Source organism: Echinococcus granulosus (assembly GCF_000524195.1).
Source record: "Echinococcus granulosus chromosome Unknown EG_S00130, whole genome shotgun sequence".
In the NCBI taxonomy this organism is placed as follows: domain Eukaryota; kingdom Metazoa; phylum Platyhelminthes; class Cestoda; order Cyclophyllidea; family Taeniidae; genus Echinococcus; species Echinococcus granulosus.
Genome location: NW_020170510.1, coordinates 136,928 through 157,357, shown reverse-complemented (window position 1 = coordinate 157,357; position 20,430 = coordinate 136,928). Strand labels below are relative to the sequence as shown.

The 20,430-nt window shown below is 44.1% G+C and overlaps 3 protein-coding genes across 3 annotated transcripts; 1 reads left to right on the top strand and 2 right to left on the bottom strand. All coding sequences in view use genetic code 11, as the record gives it.

Annotated features, from left to right (window-relative positions):
* Nucleotides 1-4,387: 4,387 nt before the first annotated feature.
* EGR_09071 (T-complex protein 11-like protein) lies at nucleotides 4,388-12,912 on the bottom strand (the record flags this gene model as incomplete). The annotated part of the gene is made up of 8 exons (XM_024498320.1): nucleotides 4,388-4,794; nucleotides 4,870-5,096; nucleotides 5,803-6,023; nucleotides 6,401-6,630; nucleotides 7,723-7,859; nucleotides 9,465-9,688; nucleotides 10,917-11,032; nucleotides 12,828-12,912. The coding sequence occupies 8 exons, from the start codon at nucleotides 12,910-12,912 to the stop codon at nucleotides 4,388-4,390; spliced, it is 1,647 nt and encodes a 548-aa protein (XP_024347277.1).
* Nucleotides 12,913-13,899: 987 nt separating this feature from the next.
* EGR_09070 (hypothetical protein) lies at nucleotides 13,900-15,413 on the bottom strand (the record flags this gene model as incomplete). The annotated part of the gene is made up of 4 exons (XM_024498319.1): nucleotides 13,900-13,945; nucleotides 14,001-14,124; nucleotides 14,373-14,523; nucleotides 15,369-15,413. 4 exons carry the CDS (start codon nucleotides 15,411-15,413, stop codon nucleotides 13,900-13,902), a joined length of 366 nt encoding a protein of 121 aa, XP_024347276.1.
* Nucleotides 15,414-16,186: 773 nt separating this feature from the next.
* On the top strand, nucleotides 16,187-17,314 carry EGR_09069 (Actin-1; the record flags this gene model as incomplete). Its single annotated transcript, XM_024498318.1, has 1 exon — nucleotides 16,187-17,314. The coding sequence occupies one exon, from the start codon at nucleotides 16,187-16,189 to the stop codon at nucleotides 17,312-17,314; it is 1,128 nt and encodes a 375-aa protein (XP_024347275.1).
* Nucleotides 17,315-20,430: the final 3,116 nt, after the last annotated feature.

Genomic DNA, 20,430 nt, shown 5'->3' with positions numbered 1-20,430 from the left:
CATTGTGTATTTGTGTGTGTGTGCTCGTGTTTCATCGTTTCTCAAATGGTGGCGGGGACTGCCACCGTTACTACCAGCCGTCACCATCACCAAAAAATACAACCCATTCACCATCATCAGCTCTAGCACCTTCATCATCATTGAAATTCCCCGGGGCGGTGGTGATGGCGTGTTTGCGCGTGTGTATAATTTGGGAGTTTTTGTTAATTACCTCTTTGACTCCGCCCACCACCACTACTACTCTTACTACACTGCCACCACAGCAAATGCCGAAAAACTGTCAATATGCATCTCTATATTATTACTATTACAAATAAACCGAAGTCGTTTTTGAAATCGTTCTGTTTCTCTACTGTCGTTCCTCGTTGGTGGGTGATTATTTGAACGGAGTAGAGGGGTCTGTGGTTTGAGTGGAGCGTGTGAAGACTGCTCCAACGATTTCCGCACTTTTTCTAGAAGATTTTGGATTTGCGATGAGTTGGTAGGAATTGGAGACTCTCGGGACTGGACTTCTGAGGCGCTTTGCGTCAATCGAGCCGGTTCAAAAGCTCTCAAACGTATCACTCCAATCCCACAGAGTTCTGTGGTCGCATTTGACACCGGGGATGGATTTGTGCTTTCCTCACATCGTGAGACAGAGAGGCCTTCCTGCGCCTTTGAGGGGCTGCATAAAAGTTTCACTGCGGTCTCCGCCTGGAGAGAGGCAGCCCCTACTGAACTATGAAGACAGTTAGGCTGATAAACAGAAGTGCTAGCAAAGCATGCTGAGGCTTCTTCGGCTCTAACTGTCCAAATTTTGGCCATCTTTTGATGCCTAAATTACTGCTTGGAGTACTTAGTTGTGGCCTTGAGATTTGCTCCCGGTATCTGAGCTCCTAGGGACTGGCGGTGCTACACTCCTCAGATTTAAGTCTCCGTTTATTTACGTCGTTTGTTCCGCCTGTTTAAGTCTGTTTTCATCGTTATTCATTTCGTCGGTCAGGTGTCCTCAGACTGACCTCTGAGCGCATAATTAGCCCTCCAAGATTTTAATATTTCGTTCTAACCACTTTCTCCCGAAAAACGGGGACTTGATTGGTTAAAGCGTGTAACCAATGGGTGGCGGGTACATGCGTACAAAAAAACACTGCATGACATACTGTTTGGTGGGTCTTGCTCAGTAGTGTTATTACACCATTTGAGAGAACGAGAGAGGTGTGATCGAAGACCGTACTTGTACAAGGCAACTTTTATTCAATTGGCTAATGCCACCTTCAATTAGAAATTAATTCATCCGGCTCGAGTTACGCATGCAGCACAGGCACCGAAATTTGTGGTAATTAAGTAACGCGAAAATACGATGTAATTTAGACTATTGAGTATTTTCCCATCTGAACGGCGCATACTTGATTGTCGGCAATTTATGTGTGAGAAACTACCATTGGGTACGGAGACACGGTTGTCTTTGTGTGCATAATGTGAGAGGTACGGCTAGCTGTGCGCCTTCAACTCAGCGCACCACACAGTGTATGCATGCGTGCGCAGAGTGCAAAAATTTTTTATCTGTTTTCATCGTTTTTCACTATTAAAAACACAAAACAATGAACTTAAACAGTTGTTTGAAACAATAAATTTGAAGTAGGAATTTTCCATTTCATAGGTACTTCAAGTGCATAAAGTGCGGTCGAATTGTTGTGGTTTTTGCTCGTATATTAGGTGTGAAAGATCCACCCTCAACTTCCACGAGTTGGCAGGAGACGGCGTAAGTTCACCCGATCACCTGTTGAAACGACCGAATGCTTGATGCGATTCACTGTCGCCCAATAGGGTAAGCGGTTGGGATTCTGGATGATTTTTACTGGCTACTTTTGATCCAATCATTTAAAAGTCTGAAGAGCACTTTTCCACAGTCAAATGCACACTATTGTTACTCTAATTGACGAAAAATCGTGATTCCAATTTCGTCATTTGTCGACTTATCTGAGAAATCCAATTTCACAAAAGGCATTTAGTTGCTATGGCTTCTCCATCTAGGAGTCACATCCCCATCAGAAGTCATGGAATAGCGGAGAGTATTAGTATTACTGATCGAGCCTTTCCATTTAGATCACGATAATTTGGTAAATCCTCAAAAGAAGTCGTTATTTGTCGTAGATGTTTAGGGAATAATCTTGTCTACTTCATAGACACTTTGATGTTATCCAAAGCTACTCATCGTGAAGGTCGTGTCACGTCCTTCTACTTTTATGAGTCAAGTTTTAGAATCGGTGCCACCCATATAGATGCTACGGTTCATGACTTTCTCCATCGTGTCTGGAGTGCCGTTGAGATGGCTACCTAACTGCATGATGACATTACAGTCAAAAAGAATGAAGTAGGTGTCGTTTCAAAAGTTTTACTACTGCAGCGCCCCAAGAATTTCCTAAAGACGAAGGCGGAATGTATGTGTATTCGCCATACAGTAGGACTTGAGGCTACTGGCACGGCTTAGAGGCCAGCCTACCCCGCGTAGGTACAATAACAGAGCACCCAAGTGGCGCCTTTGCCAAAACCGAGAGTTAAATACACAACCGAAGTAATATACTAGCACCGGTGTGTTTTGTTGGAAGATGTATTTATCGAATGCCCTGCATAAATGGGCACAATGCTTCAAGACATGCATTTTGGTATTTGTGAAATCAACAACCCGTTCTACAAAGGATGCTCCGTATTGGAAGCAGGAAGAGTTAAGAAATGGCTGATTTGATTAGAAGTGACTCTTTTCATCCAAAGCCTTCTCAACGTAGGCTGCAAACATGACCTACCTCGTCTCAGTTGAGCACCTTACCGGGCACTCCGGATGATGTGAGACAGAGAACTGAACCGTGAGATATGCAGGATTGGCGCAAAGAGCCACTAATCAACCACCGGACACATGAACAGCCGACGAAGGTTGGCGATTGGCAGACACCTCGTCAGCCCTCTCTCGAAAAACAGCTGATCGCCACGTGGTTGCATATGCTTCCTCCGCGCGACTGGCCCCATTCTACCAACCCCCACCCCCAATTTGGTCCTGTCGTCAATAGATTTTACTCTGAAGCAAAAAAGGAATACTCGCCCATTTTGCTACTAATTTTAGTTGGAATCTTTGAAAAAAATTAGCGGGAATAGTCAAGGATCTCAGTGACCATGTAAATTGCTCATTTTATGTAACAAACTCCAGAGATAATTATTTGAGGACCGTCCTTCATTCTGATCAGGTACGTCTTTTCAGTGTTCCTAAGTAGCAAGTTGACCCTCTGTGTTTAAGCCAGGCTAAAGCAAACGTAAGCCAACAGATGCTCTCTTTAGCGCCCAGTTAGCGCAAAATCTTGGCATGACCGCCACAGGCTGAATCGATTGGCTGAGGATTGGCTAGTGCTGATTGGTCAGGGCGCGTTACTCGTGGCTAATTGGCTACCGGGACAGGGTACTGGAGCCTGTGCAATTAGAATTTTTACAGGGCGAGAGCGAGAGAGAGCGCTTAGATATTCGCACACTGCGGCGACTTGCAAAACCTCTCAGGTCACACAACTTCCGTTGGCCTAAACTGCACATTCTGGAGCTTTGTTCTTTTTTTTTCTCTCGACACAATGTGCGTTGAAAGTGATTCTGTGCTTATGTATGCAATTTCTAACCAACTTTTTATGCGCATCGAAGTGTCACGAAGCTGGCGTATTTAAAGACTGGAGAAGGCGTCACCTTATTGCAGTTGCAATTTGTTGAACTTGATAACATTTTAATCAAAGCTTCATCTAGCATCAGGCTTCCCACTAATGTCGTGGAGGGTGAGAACCCCCTAACGTGTCGATCACTCCTGCAAATTGACAGGGAATCCTTTGCTCACTTCCACAGGTTCTGCATATGTTTTTCCTGAAAACCTAAACACAATAAGGACTAACGCAGGCCACCACTCAATCTAGCCCTGCAATCACATTTCTTGTGCATATTTCCTACGGCGAATCACGTCATTCAGGTGGTCCACCTAGTACAATAGAGCGGTAAAACGCCAGTTACGGCAATTTTCTACCAACCATCACTAGGCGTACTCTAATGATCACCCCAACTACGCCCCTGTCTTGAAACTCGTTCAAGGACGCTGACCATAGCCTATCAGATTTGCCCCCGTAATGAGGATGTCAAATAACTGGGACTACCGACGACAAAGGATTTGAAAGGACCCCCAAAATTGCCTAAAGTATGAATTTTATTTGGCATTCTGATTAGACAGCCAAAGAATGGCGAATCGAAGTAAAGTTACACAAAAAATAAGAATAATTTTCCACTCACAGAGAGACAAAAAATGTACCCACTGTTAATGAGAACCAGAAAAAGAAGAAATGCCCTTAGTATTTCATAAATGGAGTTATGCATCAATCGCCTTTGTAAATCAGTCGCTACGCGCAGGCTTTAAGAGATCGTGGATGATTTCGGCATAATGCGGTCCAAAAACGTGTCGATTGTGTGCCACGAGAGGCATCAGGCGCGAAGCAATCAGAGCGAGATCGTAGACCCGTGAGAGGTCGACAGGAGCCGAGGAAGAGGAGGAGGAGATCGAAGCGGAGCCCACAGAAGAGGTATTAGGAATGACGGAATCAGTGTCTCCATCCATGTCCACTCGTAGGTTCATTGAGGGTTTCTCCATTGCGCAAACACTCGGATCCAACGGCACGGAGGGTTGACAGGTTGGAATTGACGTAGTGCTTTCTGAAAGTGCTCCAAATCCGGTTGGAAGTGGAATGGGATCTGGTGGTCGTGCGGATAATGCGGAACGCAGAAAGTCAACAGCTCGAGAAACTGCAATGCATAAGGTGGACATACTATTCGCATTTCAGTAACAACTACCTTACTATAGAAAAAGGCAGGACCTACACATCAGTTTATAGACGGGATGTTCCGTTCGGAGAACTGCATTAATCTGGCTCGTGATTTGTTCTTTGAAGGGTTCTGGAAGACAGTTGTCAGGCGTGACTGGACACAAACCCTCACTGGTAAAAGTGGTCTTAAATTCGCTGTCTCCTTCGTAGAGCGATTTCCGCCAATTGTCGACAACCAATAGCATGCGGAGGTTGAGCACTTCTGCGAGTTGTGGAATTTTACTGAAAAGCAAGGCATCCAACTGGTCATTCATGTCAGCCAATGCGATAGCGCATCCAGCTGTCGGAGAGGAACCTAGGTAATGCCATCCGAGCGCGCTCTAAAACGTCATTCAGGTGTAAGCAAAACCTGACAAGTGAAGATTCGATGGACAAAGCCATCGAAATCCACTCGCACAGAAGACTTCAAGCGCAGTTTGGACGATGATGACGGTAACAGCAGCAGAATATTCGAATGGTATAAAGGCAAGTATTTCAAAGAGAGATGTACATTTTTGCACAATTGATGATCCCGACCATGGTGGTTCAGCTCCTAGCCCACAGACATGGCAATCGGTCTTTTGAATGAACATCCGCGATGCAAAACATCAGCAGAAATCTGGTGAAGTTGCACCAGAAAGATCCGTATGTGGCGATGGTAGGTATAACGCATAAAGTTGGCTTTCCACGGACTGTTCTCGGAGAGTCACCCTCTATAGCCAATGCTAACAGTCTCCCAGCTTCTCTTAAGACCTATAATAAGTCTGACCCTAAATTTGTAGGTCACACTGAAGCCGTCAGGACCACAAAGATAACCAAATTGGTAGCCAAGATGAATTTTTTAACCACCAAAGTAGCTGATTGGTCTTTCTTAACAAATAAGGGAAAGAACACCACCGGGCAACCAGCATGCTAACAGGCTGACGGCAGGATGAATTGGTCGACCTACCCGGAGGGTACACCGTCAATAATGCCACGAGCGTCCCGAGAGACAGCAGCCTTCAGGGAGGCGAGGGGGAAGGTGGTGACTGGGGTGGGTGTGCAAAGGGCAAGGGAGACGGAGGCGGTAGCAACAGCGTTGCAAACAACCAATACCAACGACGCCAACGTCACTGTCCGCGCCAGGCAATCCGAAAGCTCGAGGATACGCTTTGCATCCACTGCTACTGTCTACAAAGTGAAGGTAGTGAAAAACGCTACTATCGAACATCATCATCAAAAGTAGCGATATCAAAACCAACAGAGGGTAATAAGCCCAAGCCTCTATGCTTTGTAATGGGTATGAAGTTCTCAAACTCTCGTCAAGTCGCATTGACTTCATCCACCTTGCATACGTCAATCCCTCTCGAATCTGTTCAGCTGTGTCTGCCCAAATAACAATTTTTATGTCAAAGGAGGAATAAAACATATCAATTTAACTTATCTATAACCGGATCTACGAACATCCTGTAAAGGCATGAATTTTTCGTTATGGAGCAGCTATAGTCTCACCCATTTATTCAATAAAGCGACAAGAACCCATTCAAGAAAGAGGTAATATAACCAACAATAGTAGTGTTGATACTGTACTTCAAGTAAGGTAGGTACAAGTGTAGACTCGCCTCAGGGAATTCGCGAGTCGGTTGCCATACTAGGAGGGCCAGATAGGCCTCACGAAGGATATTATTCGGTGTAGGAGGAGCTAAGGGTGCGCCGTCTGATGACGTCTGATTTTGCAAAGTCTCGAAAGCCTCGCGAATCCACTCTCGCGTGATCGCCAAACCGTCAATTCCAGCTTCTATAAAAGAAGGCATCATCGAGAAGACTCAACTGAACACACACACTTCTCTAAACACAATCTACGGTAATCATCGACTGGCTCCGAACTGAGGCGTTATAACACGGGAAGCGCTCAAGGGAAACAATGAATTTTGGATTTACAAAGGAAGACAAGAACATGTTCCAAGAAGCACACACTGTCGATTCCTTCGACATAGTTCTGAAAAATCTATTACTACGACCGAACTAACACAGAACAGGTTGCTTCAACTTGTCATTCGTGTTGCCAAAAAGCTAAAAAACTGAGGCGGTAGTCGATGTGCACTACCTGAAAGCACATATGTTCGTATTTGCGAATGGCGCATTCGTTGCCTGTGCAATTACACCACAAAAGCCACCGACAGGTGAATGTGCGCCGGTTGTTCACGTGTCCATGGTGCGGTAAGGCCTTGCAAGCGTTGGCAGAATGATCGCTCTCACAGGCTTGATCGCCGAAACGACTGTGATCACAACTGTCATCGTGGCACCTTCATCGTACGCACTTACGAAGGTCTTTCGAACGCGGCCACTTTGCAGTGTAAAAGCGTGAAACCATTAAAGTCAATGTCAAAGTGGTGGATGACAAAGAGTCACTATCATTGCCACACAGTCCAGTGTTTGAGGCTGTCTGTGGGTGAGTAGGCGGACGTTCGCTTGGATTTGTTGATAAGACATTTAGTTCAACACCACACGGTGGTGCATGCATAAGTACGTGCGTTGCCTGCGATCTCACATCGACAGCTTGGATTTTGAATGAACCGGACCGGTCGAACTCAGGCACGATTTATGTGTCGGTTAACTAGTGGGAGTTATAGAGCCAGTGAATGAGAAGCCAAGACGTGATTCGAGCGTACCCGTTACTGGGATACAAGTTCCGCGAATGGAAAAGAAGCATTCGACGAATTTGAGACGATTAAATAACCCAAAAGGCTTATTGCTGTGCCAGAAACAGACAAATTCTAGTAATTTTTTAATATCATGAAACGAACTTCCCACCTTCAAGTCCAGAGGCCGTTCACAGTCAGAATTCCAATAAAACAATTAATTCAAAGTAAAAAGACTGAGGACTAACTTTCTTGAACTTTGAGGAGGGTGTCAAATTTCTCGCGTTCATATTCCCCAGCCTGTTGACGGATATAGGGACGCATCTTTCGGATAGTGAAGTTGGCCAAATCCATGTGCATTAGTTCTAGCACGGCGAAAGCTTGTCTGGACGAGGAGAAAAGTAAGGGATGAATTCCATAAGGAATTTTTATCAAACCGATTACTGATCTATTTGTTAAATCATTCGCTTGTCCATATGTCCATCTGCCTAGTGGTTCAATTATTCATGAATGCAACCAACAAACCAATTTATCAGCTCATCCGTAGCATCTTTGAACTTCAACAATTTGCCCACGCACTCGTCCATTTGTCCACCCCCCAAGCATACATCCATCCATTCATCACAATTAGCCGTCTTATTCAACCATCTAAGTAGGCAAACATCTCCCCTCCGAACCATCTCCCTATGCGGCCATTCATTCATCAATCTACCGAAGCAAATAATCCATTCATTCAAATAGCCTCCTTGTTACCTATTTTTCAATCCAAAGGGAATGCATACACACGAACAATTAACAATACCTAAAAAGAATTACCGCATTTTCACTCATTTTTGACCTTAGGTTTGAAAAACACTAACAAGAAAACTAGGATGCACTCAAATGCCCTCAACTAACCTGTACCTTCATGAACTTGCCAAGTTGGGTGATGTTTGTTTATTCCTTTTTTTTTCAATATCTCACGGTGCTGGAGGTGTCTGCGACCTCAAAAAAGCCCCTGCCCCGGTTCTCTAGAAGTTTCTGTCCTCATGCTTAGATTTCAAAACACTCTAGGGCGTTTCAAAACTCACACTCACACGAATAGGCTTTAAAGGTGCTAGCGCGAGGAATGGGATCACCCTGTCTTCAGTAGTCAACCCGAAGTCACATACACATACGTCATGTCTACAGCTTACGCATGCGTGTCAACAAAGGAAAACGTCCGTATTAAATTCTCCGTTTCCTGATTTACTCCAGCTTGGAAATTAGACAGGATCCAAGCTCTCACACGGATACATAGCAGTTCATAACAAACGGAGACGACTGTGATTTTGTCAATCTTAAATATCAGGAGTCTCCATTCCTCGTGATCGTGGTGGCATAGCCGATTGAACGCCACGTGGAACGAGCTGCAGCCTTTACAACAGTACAGACTATTTCCGAACTCTTCAATTCGCTCCTAGACGACTCTAGGAGAGAGCGCAAACTTAACGACGGGGTAACTACGCCTAAACTGTACTACATTGAAATACAACTTATTAGATTGAAGTAGTCCCGTGTCAGGATCAGAACTGTCCAATCGCCAAAATGCAGTAATGGTCACATCTTCACCGGTTCCAAAGGAAGTATAAAAGAGGTAGTACTTTTTGAATAAACAACAAAAGTCACAGCAAATTACTTAAACCTAAGATGGAAAGTTGAAGTTCCAGACGTAACGCAAAGACAAGGCCAAATCTAGACAGAATACACACTAAAAAATTAGTTTAAATAAAGATGACATCCGGCCAATATTAGAGATCGCATTTCTGTATGGCCTGTAAGTCCAACAAAACCAGTCCGGCTCAGTTGAGACCTTAAAGCTCCAAACAACTGACACTTGTCTTAGCCCTTATTGATGCCAGTGGATCAGACAATGTCAAGGAATGGGGAGTGCCGAATTCGAGATGTAAACAGCCACCATTAGATGCCGACAAGTCATACAAGAATCGACACACATTGATAAGAGACTAACCGAAAGAATTCAATCGGATCAGAGATGTCACGCAGACGGGCAACATCGGGATCGCGAACGGGGGCGCACCATTGAGCAAGCATTTCGACAAGAGGTTCTGCAAAAGCCTCCAATCGCAGGTGTCCGGTGCGTCGCCACTCCACCTCCGCTGTCTCAATGTCCAAACGCTCTGCGATCTGCGCTCGAAGTGTTGTCTGATGTGGCAGAGTCAAGCTCTCCAGGGACTAAAAATAAGTAGTATTGTAAGCATTACCCTCCACCAAACTTGCACAAATACTGTTGAGCTTCTAGATCTACCTTTACCTTTTTACAGTCAATCACTCCAAAAGCTGTGAAGTTTAAGTAAGTAATGCGGTAGCCGGAAGAGGGATTCATCTGACTGGTGTTGAGATGTTAATGTGTTTAAACCACTAGACCCTGCATGTGCTTCAAACTCAGACACTACAAATAAGTGGCGCCATCTATTAGGGGAAAAGTTCACTGAAACATTGTTACAATGATCCACATGGAAGAGCAATCGGCTTTCGGTTTCTCCGTGATCACCAATCCCACGGCAGCCGATATTTTTTAAGCCGTTCTGACACTCATGCATGAAGTGTGGTGTTGAATCAAGTAACATGTCATCAAAGACGACAAATCAAAACAATATTTGAACACATGGTCATCTACTCGTACTCACAGACAACCACAAACATTGTAAAGTGGGGCGATGGTGGTGACGCTTCGTCACACACCATTTTGACATTGAATTCAAAGTTTAAAAGACCTTCGTAAGTTGTACGATAAAGGTGTCACGATGGCAGTTGTGATGACCGTTAGCGTAGCGTTGTCAGACTACAGTCGTCACGGTGGTCATTCCTGTGGAAACGAACATTCTGCATAAAGCGTACAAGGCCTATCTCATTGTGGACACTAAGACGCCAGGACACCTGAACAACCGATGGACAGCCACCTGCCAGTGTCTCTTGTAGTTTAATTGCAAGGGCGACGAATGTTTCATTCACCAATACGAACATGTGTGATTTTGAGTAGCTCACATCGGCTACCACCATAATTTTTGACCTTTGGTTAACAATGCTAGCGAGATAGAGCAGTCCGTTCCGGAGTGATTCAGATGCAGTGGGAAATCCTTTCATGGCGAGTCTGCTTTCCGTGTATTTTCCACCTACCAGTTAATCGGTATCAAATGAAACTCATCAAACATCACAAGATCCATAAATATCGCTAAATGTCACGACAGCAAGACATCGAGTCATCTTTTCTTACAGTCTTGTATTATATTTCGCATCACTGATGGAACATCTACCGCTTTCGCAATGAAACCTAAAGTCGCCTTCTGAAACGACACCTCCAGAAAGCAATAATGGAGGAACAGCCCCAATTACTCAATTTACTAAAAAGGGATTTGGAGGATGATTGCAAGAGTAAAACAGGCGATTGAACACCTCATACCTGTCTAATCTCCTTCAGTAGACCGAGAGCAGGCTCGTAGTTTGGCGGGTCGGCGTTGAGGTGAGAACGCTGAACATCCCAGAAGGCTCTGTGCATTGTCTCCTTTATACCTCTCTCTAGTCTAGGGAAACAATAAGAAAACTCAGGTGAGGTAACTGAAGGATAGGTTGGGAATCACAACTTCACTCTTCAATGGCTGGCCAGTATGCAGTGGATTTTGCACCTTTTCGACAACTAAGATAAGGCCGTATGTTAAGTGCCACTGTGTTATGGTCTTCAAATTAGGTATACTGGGTTCGGATCATGGCAGCTGTGGTTTCAGACTACCAGACTTCTTATACTATCACTATTCAGTCATTTACCACGAAAGAACACCCAGATTGAGAAAATGGGGACCAACTTGGTGTAGAAAGATGGATGAGTGTATAGATACAAGGTAGACCAATGAAATGAAAATGGTTTGGCAAGTGGATCTGGGAAGAAATGAATGATATATTTAGAAGGAGAGATAGACCTGAAATGGGATGAATGGATGAATAGATCCAGAAGTAGTAGGTGAATCAAGAGTGTAAGAAAATAAGTGGTGAGTCCGGCCTTCAAAGGATGCCAGGTTAATAACCTGTCGAATGTATTAGGGAAATAATAATAATATCTGGGAATTCTTTACGGCTACAGAAAATTGTCAAGCCTACGTTATTGATTCCCAAATAAACCTTCCTTTCCCCATCCTTCAAAAGTTATCAGGTGCTAAAAATGTTGGTGAGATTTTGCCATAAAGCATGGATACGTGAGAGAGGAGACAATCCACATATACCTATACCAAGCGGGAAGGGGAAGGTGTAATGAAAGTTACTAAGCAGATAGCTACCACTCACAAGCCTTGATAGGTGACAATACAGTTCAAAGACTAGGCATGTGTGGTTCACCTCAAAAGGGCATTCCGCAGAAAGGCAGTCGTGCCTAATCTAATTTCCTTTTGTCTGAAAATCCAAAGCAAGTGCTCCACAAACGCAGTTGGGAGGAAGTGTACAAGGCGCCCTAATGCAAATCAGGTCGACGTCTACAGTAGTAAAAAGTGATTTACACAAAGCAAAACATTTTTGCTTGTTCCAAATCCCACGCTACAAGGTGATAGGGAGGCTGTAGAAAAGCACTGTTGTTTTTCACAGTTAAAGCAGATAAAAATGCGTCAGAATTAATTAGTCGATGGACAAAGAGTGAGCTTCCAGCAGCAATTCCAAGAGTTCGCCACTGAATATTCGCCTTAGAGATCGCACTGATAGCGGAACAGGAGGCGGGGATGAAAGCTCCCAACGACAGCTATTGTTCTACGCTGTCAGACAATGTTTACGTACCCACTTTACTGAAGTCAATGCTATCCTTAATCAGATCCGATAAAACCGTTCTGGTTTTGTTACTTAGCAACAAACGGTTACGAAATCCATTGATAGAATGGACGATTCACAAACCTCAGTAATTATTACATATATTGTGAGGCATTGAATCAAACCCATCGAACGTTGAAACAAAAATGGGCTGAGGGCTCACTTGACCATTCATTATTAACATTACCATTCGACTGTAACAAATGCACGGAATGCACTCCCCAGCCTCTACTTGTATGAGGGAATGCAGGTACTTTAAAATCCGGCCTTAAAAACCAACCACAGGAGCTTGTTTGGTGATGTTTAGCACCCCGAAACCCGCAATTTTGAGAGCTAACCGTCAGTCCATAGTGCAATTGGTGGGGTGGAAGAAGGCGACAATATCAGACAACTCTTTACTTAGCTTCGCACAAAGAACTAAGTATTGTTGATCACACAGTCTACATCACAAAACAGGGTGAGTGTGAGACTACAGGGAGACATTACTTCCATCAGCAGAATTCACCATGCCAGTGTCCACATCTACCGCTATTCATAAGCTGACGATAGAGGAGGTAGTAGAGGAGGTAGGACTGCACGTCGGTAGTGGTCAACGCTTGCGCCGCCGCCATTCTTCGTACATTCGCACAGCACCCATCCACTTAAATACGTACTATGGCGTGTTGAGCTTCCCACGACTGATGGGTGACTCGCAGCTATCCCACAGAACTGCGCACATCTACGATGATTAGTACGTTCATAGTATGGGCACATGGTCATCACAAGCTCATCACGAGTTGCCACCACCTGATAACCACACCAACCACCAGATAAGACAGTCGCCGAGTTGGTGGGAAATATTTGCCCCCTCCATCTCCGATACGTACTTAAGCAGAGGTGAGCTTGGGAATGTGAGAAGGTATAGAAGATGGCTCAAGTGACTAAAGAGGATTTGCAGAAATACGCCCTCTACTACCTCCTCTACCGACAGTTGATGCAGGCGCAACGGGATGGTAATGGTGGTGGTGTCCTTTTCAAACACAAGGATGGTAATTACTGTGGAGTCTGCTACTGGTAGATGTGACTTCACCGCATACCAACGTATCAACTGACTTTACCTCTGTCTTTTGACATCCCACCGCTCCAAACAACCCCCCTTTCTGATTAAAGAAGAATAGTTTGACAAATTCACTTCTTCAAATGGAGATTACCAAATTCAATGCACAGGTAGACAAAATATATTCATACTTGTTCTCATTTCAACTCGTGGGGATTCTCATTCAAAGTAAGGAGATAAACGTCTTTAGGATTAAAAATGACCTATTTTAGACAATATCTGCGTGCATGAGAACATGGATTTTCAGGTCAAATGCTACAGCGAATATGTGAGCCATCAAGAAATGCAAATATTAATTAAATAAATTAAGTTAATTGAATATTCTCCCCTCACTTCATTTCCAGCACAGGAGATTCGACCCTAAACTGCTAATATCTGTTAAGTGTTAAATTAGTCGACTTCAATAATGAAGCATTCAGGCATTAAAGGCGATTTTCAAGCCCCGGATCGAAAGACTTGCTAGCACGTTTATTGCACTGCCTTCATGATCCATGCATGTCACTTATCCGAAATCGCAAGTAGTCACTTCAGAAGCCATATCAAAGCGCCTGGATATAAAATTAACCATCACAGTAGGTGGGACATTTAGATAAATTAACTCACGGTTCCTCTTTCCTCTCCACCTTGAAGTTCGAATCAACGCTGATTTCGTGGACAAGAGACATCTTATAAAAGCTGTTCGCTGCTTCAGCCAGCTGATCAATTGTCACTTGCTTGGGTGGTGAGGCTATAAAGAATAGAGAATTTGGTCAAAGCTACTTATCAAGCACCTTATAATAATTTAAGTTTTATGCAGGCGTTCAGCACGTTGGGTAAAAATTGTGGGCTAATAAATGTACTATCAAGCAGAACATTGTTAAAAGAAACATTTTCGGAGCTGAAATATGGCGAGGATACCCACATGGGTGCCTCTGCCATACACACACAGGCCATTGGGCGAGAAGGAGAAAAAGTGTAGGGACGGAATAGACTTACGCGAAATCGTCATAGGCGCATGGAGTGGATTTTGATGCGATTTCGTGTCGATTGGAAGCCCATTTTCCACTGGCTCCTCCCTGGAATCTTGCGCATCAATTTCGTGGTCCTGGTTCATTGCTTTACCGAAGTTGCGCTTTTCTGAGGACATCTAAAATCATGTGGTTGGTATGTCACATGCCATTCGAAACCATAGTAGAGCGACTATCCAACCAAGAATATCTTATTTTGTTGCAGGATCATTACGTTTTGTTTTATTGACACGAAAAGTACGCAGGCGCGATCCAAATGAAGCATAGTAGGGAGGGAAGATATAGGTAGAAATGAACACAAATTCAATGAATAGGCACGACCAGAATGATAAAGGACTCTGGAAGATACTTATCAACAACTTCATTAAATGAAAGTACGAAACTCTGAGTTGATAAACGAAAATTCCCATTAGCTAGAACCAACAAAGTGGTAGTGACAGGAGAGTGCCGGCAATCGAGCTAAAATGATGGAGGAGCAAAATACTATGAAGTCCACTATTTGTTACCAACGGAAAGGAAAAGCAAAATGAACAACTAAAATTTCGCCCACAAATGTTTTGTAGGATTCCCGGAGCAAAAGAATGTATTTGGAGGTTAACAGCTAAAGTCCTAGGTGGGACGTTCAAACAACTAATAGAGCAGTACGGTAACAGCTGTGACTGCGAGATACAGAATCGAAAAATGAAGCTCCTAAGAGTAAACCTTAAAACAAAGTTTAAATTAAAAATTAGGTAATTTCTTCTTTGAACATCATTCTTGGTCCTAAAGATTTTGTGATAATAATTTTTAGTTAATTATTTACTAGCGTGTCATTAAAGACAGTGATATTGTGTATCCCAAATGATTGATCATAAAAATGCAAAATTTAACACACGAAACACGCACAAGCTAGAGTGTGGGATACAACGTCAGTTATTTTTAAACCTTAGGTACTTTTTTGCCAAATTAAAGATATTTTACTTACCTCAGAGCTTCTGCAGCCGAATACTGACACGTTACTTACAGTCATCAGTAATAAACTCGTAGAGTAATTACATGGTATGCCACAGCCATGAATTGCCAGAAGATCGGGTGATTCGTTTACATAAGGGAAGTCTAAAGTGCGCAGTCCCTAGACGTTGAGTAGTTCCGCATATTTTCTGCTAGTGTTGAAAAGGGGCGTGAGGCTGGTTTGCCTTGTGCCAACATTCTAACAGGTGACTACATTGTTTCCTGAATAACGACTGCCATGTTTAACGAAATGGTGAGTAATAATTTCCTGTGTAATACTTCATTCACAAAGAGGGATGTTCACTACGAATCGACCTAAAGTCTAAATGCCTAGAAAAACTTTGCCTTTATAAAGGAAACTTGTACTACTACCACCATAAATCTATCACAGTTTTTGTGCTTAAATTCAAATAAGCATATGTAATAGTAAATCCTAAAACTCTTTGCCAGACTCAAATTCCACAAATACCTTCATATAATGTACCAAATATCTCTTTTTCAAAGGTTAAAACCAGAATCTGGGTAATCTCGTCAGTTAAATTTCAAGGGATAAGTAGATTACTCTCATAAGAGGGTGCTGGAGCTCGAGTGCAGTGCATCACAATCCACCCCAGTGAATGCATCTGCTCTTCATGCGTTTAGACCAATGTCACGCAGCTAAAGAGGCGCCAAGAGATGATGATACCCATCTCATAGGCTACCTGCCTGCAGTGACGATATAAAAGCCCTAGAAATCACTAGAAGGATCACTTTGGTTGAGTGCAGTAGAGAAGACAAATCCTTTGGTGAGCCATGGCTGAAGAAATAACTCCTCTTGTTGTGGACAATGGTTCGGGTATGTGCAAGGCTGGCTTCGCTGGCGATGACTCCCCTCGCGCTGTTTTCCCTTCTCTCGTCGGTCGTCCACGTCAGCAGAGCATCATGGTTGGCATGGGCAACAAAGACAGCTACGTAGGTGATGAGGCTCAATCGAAAAGAGGCATCCTTACTCTCAAATACCCCATTGAACACGGCATCGTGACCAATTGGGATGACATGGAGAAGATCTGGCATCACACCTTCTACAACGAACTACGTGTGGCGCCTGAGGAGCATCCAGTCCTCCTCACTGAGGCTCCACTCAATCCAAAAGCCAATCGTGAGAAGATGACACAAATCATGTTTGAGACTTTCAACTGTCCGGCGATGTATGTAGCTATCCAGGCAGTGCTCTCGCTCTACGCTTCCGGTCGTACTACGGGCATTGTGCTCGACTCGGGCGACGGAGTGAGCCACACTGTACCCATCTACGAGGGTTACGCTCTACCGCACGCAATTCTGCGGCTTGATTTGGCTGGTCGCGATCTCACCGACTGGCTAACAAAGCTACTGACAGAGCGTGGCTATGCCTTCACCACTACAGCGGAGCGTGAAATCGTGCGAGACATCAAGGAGAAGTTGTGCTATGTGGCACTCGACTTTGAGAACGAAATGGCTACCGCTGCCACTAGCTCCTCTCTGGAGAAGACTTATGAACTGCCCGACGGTCAAGTAATCACAGTTGGCAACGAACGTTTCCGTTGTCCTGAAGCCCTCTATCAACCCAGTTTCCTCGGTCTGGAGTGCAATGGTATCCACGAGACTACCTACAACTCCATCATGAAGTGCGATCTCGACATCAGGAAGGACCTCTATTCAAACGTGGTCTTGTCTGGTGGATCCACCATGTACCCTGGTATTGCTGACCGTATGAACAAGGACCTCACTGCCCTCGCGCCAACCACCATGAAGATCAAGATCATTGCTCCACCGGAACGCAAATACTCTGTCTGGATTGGTGGTTCCATCCTGGCCTCATTGTCCACTTTCCAACAGATGTGGATCACCAAACAGGAGTACGACGAGTCCGGACCCAGCATTGTTCATCGCAAATGCTTCTAAATCTACCCTCTTCTCCCCTTGTCTTTTTGTCTGTTTCTTGCCTCCAAATTATTCCAATAAATTTACTTACATGAACGTCAAGAATTTCTATTTTAAAGGTTAAGGACGATTTACACCAAGGGTTAATCTGAAAATATGGCGTTCACAATCTCCAATTTGACGTGTCTTTTTGTCTAAGACTAAGTCACCTTTGCCTTACCAAATTTTGGTTGTCATTCTCGTGGCGTGTTACGATTTATTAACGATTCCCTACATTAGTTATTTTGTAATAAGCTTAATGCTTCTCTCTTCCACCTCAGTCTTCATAGCCTTGGAACAGACAGACTGGGTAGAGGAGGTATCCTTCACTGGGTTGGGGTAGTAGAAGGGGTCCAGAGAACGCTCCCTCCTCCTTGTATTTTTTAACCGCCTTTTGCCTGGATAGTACATTCAAACAAAGATGCTTCACAAAATAATTACATTCGAAACCGCGCAATTCTGCGATGTCTTCGTAAAAGACAGCAGAGAGTGGAATGAATATCTGGATGCACAACTTGAGCTGGGTTCGGTCTCTAATGTTCTGCGCTTTTTAAAGGAGAAAAAAATTTGTGACAGAAAGCTGAAGGAGGGAAATAGGGAGGGATGTGACGCTTGAACGTGCTCATTTGCCAGATAAACTAGAAGGACAGGCAGACAGAAAAGTGGATGACATGGTGCTTTAACCCTTTCCGTGTGTAGATACTAATTGAAAATTTATCGTTATTTTCATCAAAAAGGGCGCATTTTTAAACTTATATCTGTTTCCTTAATGCTCATTTATTCCCTGTCAAGAGTGTCAAATTCGAGTAGAGATTAGTTACTAGGTGAGGTGGTAATATTGTGGTTGGCCTAGTTCGTAAAATCGTCGCCTCCATTTAGGAAGTTGCATATGAAGTTTGAATAAAGAAAAGGAAAAAAAAAGTTTCTCAGCAGCTCTTATTAGGATAACACAATCAAAAAACAATTAGTGGAGTGCGATGTGTGTGTGTGTGTGGTTGTGTCACAGATGGCTTGAGATTGCATGGCAATCGTGCTCAAGCACACACCTTGACGCACGCAGGCAGGCAGGCAGGCAGGCAGGCACGAGGTCATGACGGGAACCGAGTGGAGGCAGGCTGAGCGCCAAACCTGAGCACAGCACAGCACACCTCTACTCAACACGCTTGCGTTAAGAGGGAGGGTGGAGAAATGCACATTCGCAGTGACCATATTAGGCGGTTTCAAAATCTGTCGCAGTTGTGTGCTTGCGTGTGTGCGTGTGTGCGTGCGTGCGTGCGTGTTTGGGTGCCAGCGTATTCTTTTACCCATATATGGCGAGTGGTGTGATTGTGCTCTCTCTTACACTCACTCACTTCGCTTTTCTCTTCACCAAGCTCTACGAAACGCCATCTTCTACAGGCACTTGTGGGGCAAAGTCAAAAGTGCTTATCAAAATTGAATCGGTTAATATCTGTAAGAAAAACTAGAGAATTGTGGTGTCTTAAATAACCTATCTGGTTCATTATCAAAAGTGGATCATTCTGTCGTTTTTTCCACATTCCTCGTCTCTTATTTGAGATTTCTTGTCTTTTCAAAAAAAAAAAAGGAAAGGAAGAGCTGTCGAAGAGCTACCAGACACATGACAAATAGAAAGAAATCAAGTTTACACTTAAAGGTATGATAAATAAAGACGTTACATCTCTCCCTCAAGTCATTTAAATAGACTACGTGACTTCCTCCTGCTATTACTCAGCAAGGTGAAAATAACAACTAAAATATTTAAGACCTGTAATTAATATAAGCATCATCAAGTCCTCCCCAACCCGCCACCATCTTGAACAAGTGTACATCTACAAGGGAATCTGGCTGCACATATTAGAGAGTGTTCAGGTCTACCTGGCACTTTATGAGAGAACAATAGATTTGTATGAAAGACAACCACATTTATCTGTCAACGCCAACCTCTGCCACCTCCACACACCTCAACAGCCTCGATACCAGAAGAATGTGTCGGTTGGACCCAACCACCACCAACAGCCTGCTTCTCTTTGTCATGGCACACAGCCGCTTAAATTACCCCAACATTGGATGCCGCCTGTGCAGTTGCTCCACAAGAGCAACCCACAGGTGGTTGTGTGTCGATTATTCGTGTCTCGTGGTGTCCGGCAGGTGACACGCATTGTTTGCGTTGGCGGATTTTCTGTTCTCGAAGAAATGACCACTGAGACGACGATGGTGATCCGGCAACAATACACAGGCAGTTACCACATCTGCCATCGTGACACCGCCATCTTACCCACATACCATGGTCTCTCAAACCTGTCCACGCTGCAACATAAACATGTCAGATCGTTGTTACCACTGCCATCTCCGCACCGTAGAATTTTTGAGGTTGGTTGTAGATGGGAGTGAATGGTGGTGTGTTTAAATATTACTTAAAATGGTCACCTTTGTTAACAAGAAACACGATTCAAGCCCTACAAGCATAAAACTCACACACACAGTCGCTGGCACAGCTGCTTTTCACTTCCACCATGGACAAGACGTCACATCCGCTACTTTTTTCCCCTAAAATCGCGGGATAAAAATTGCCGTCTGCACGCAGACTTCGGCGTGCAGACGGAATTCCAGCTAGAAGTCGAGAGAGAGAACTGATTACGTGAGTTACGGTTGGACTCTCTCTTTGTGTAAACTTAATGGTTCAGGTGTAAAAGACGGTAAATTTTATGACCACAACACCCCCCATCTTGGCACTTGACCTCCCAACTCGCCTGCTTTAAATCCCTTCAAGTTGCTACGTTTATAGCGTCGTTGATGGCAATACCAACGCGCGACCTCACGGTACCGAGAACTCGACAAACTCAAGCTAGAATCTTGCGCAGTCACTGCAACATCGCCTAGGCGTGAAAGCATATTGAGAGAGACTGAGCCAAAGTTCTAAATATGGTCAAGCAGGGGTGTGCCTAAGAGTGGAGAGCACCAAAGTACTTCATTATTGAAGAAGGCATTTATGTGGTCCTAATCCCTTGCATGAAGAAACTATAGAAGTGGTTGTATTCCTCTGTATAATAAGTGGATAGAGTTATTGACGAACAAGATCCACTGCACCCTTCAGAGGT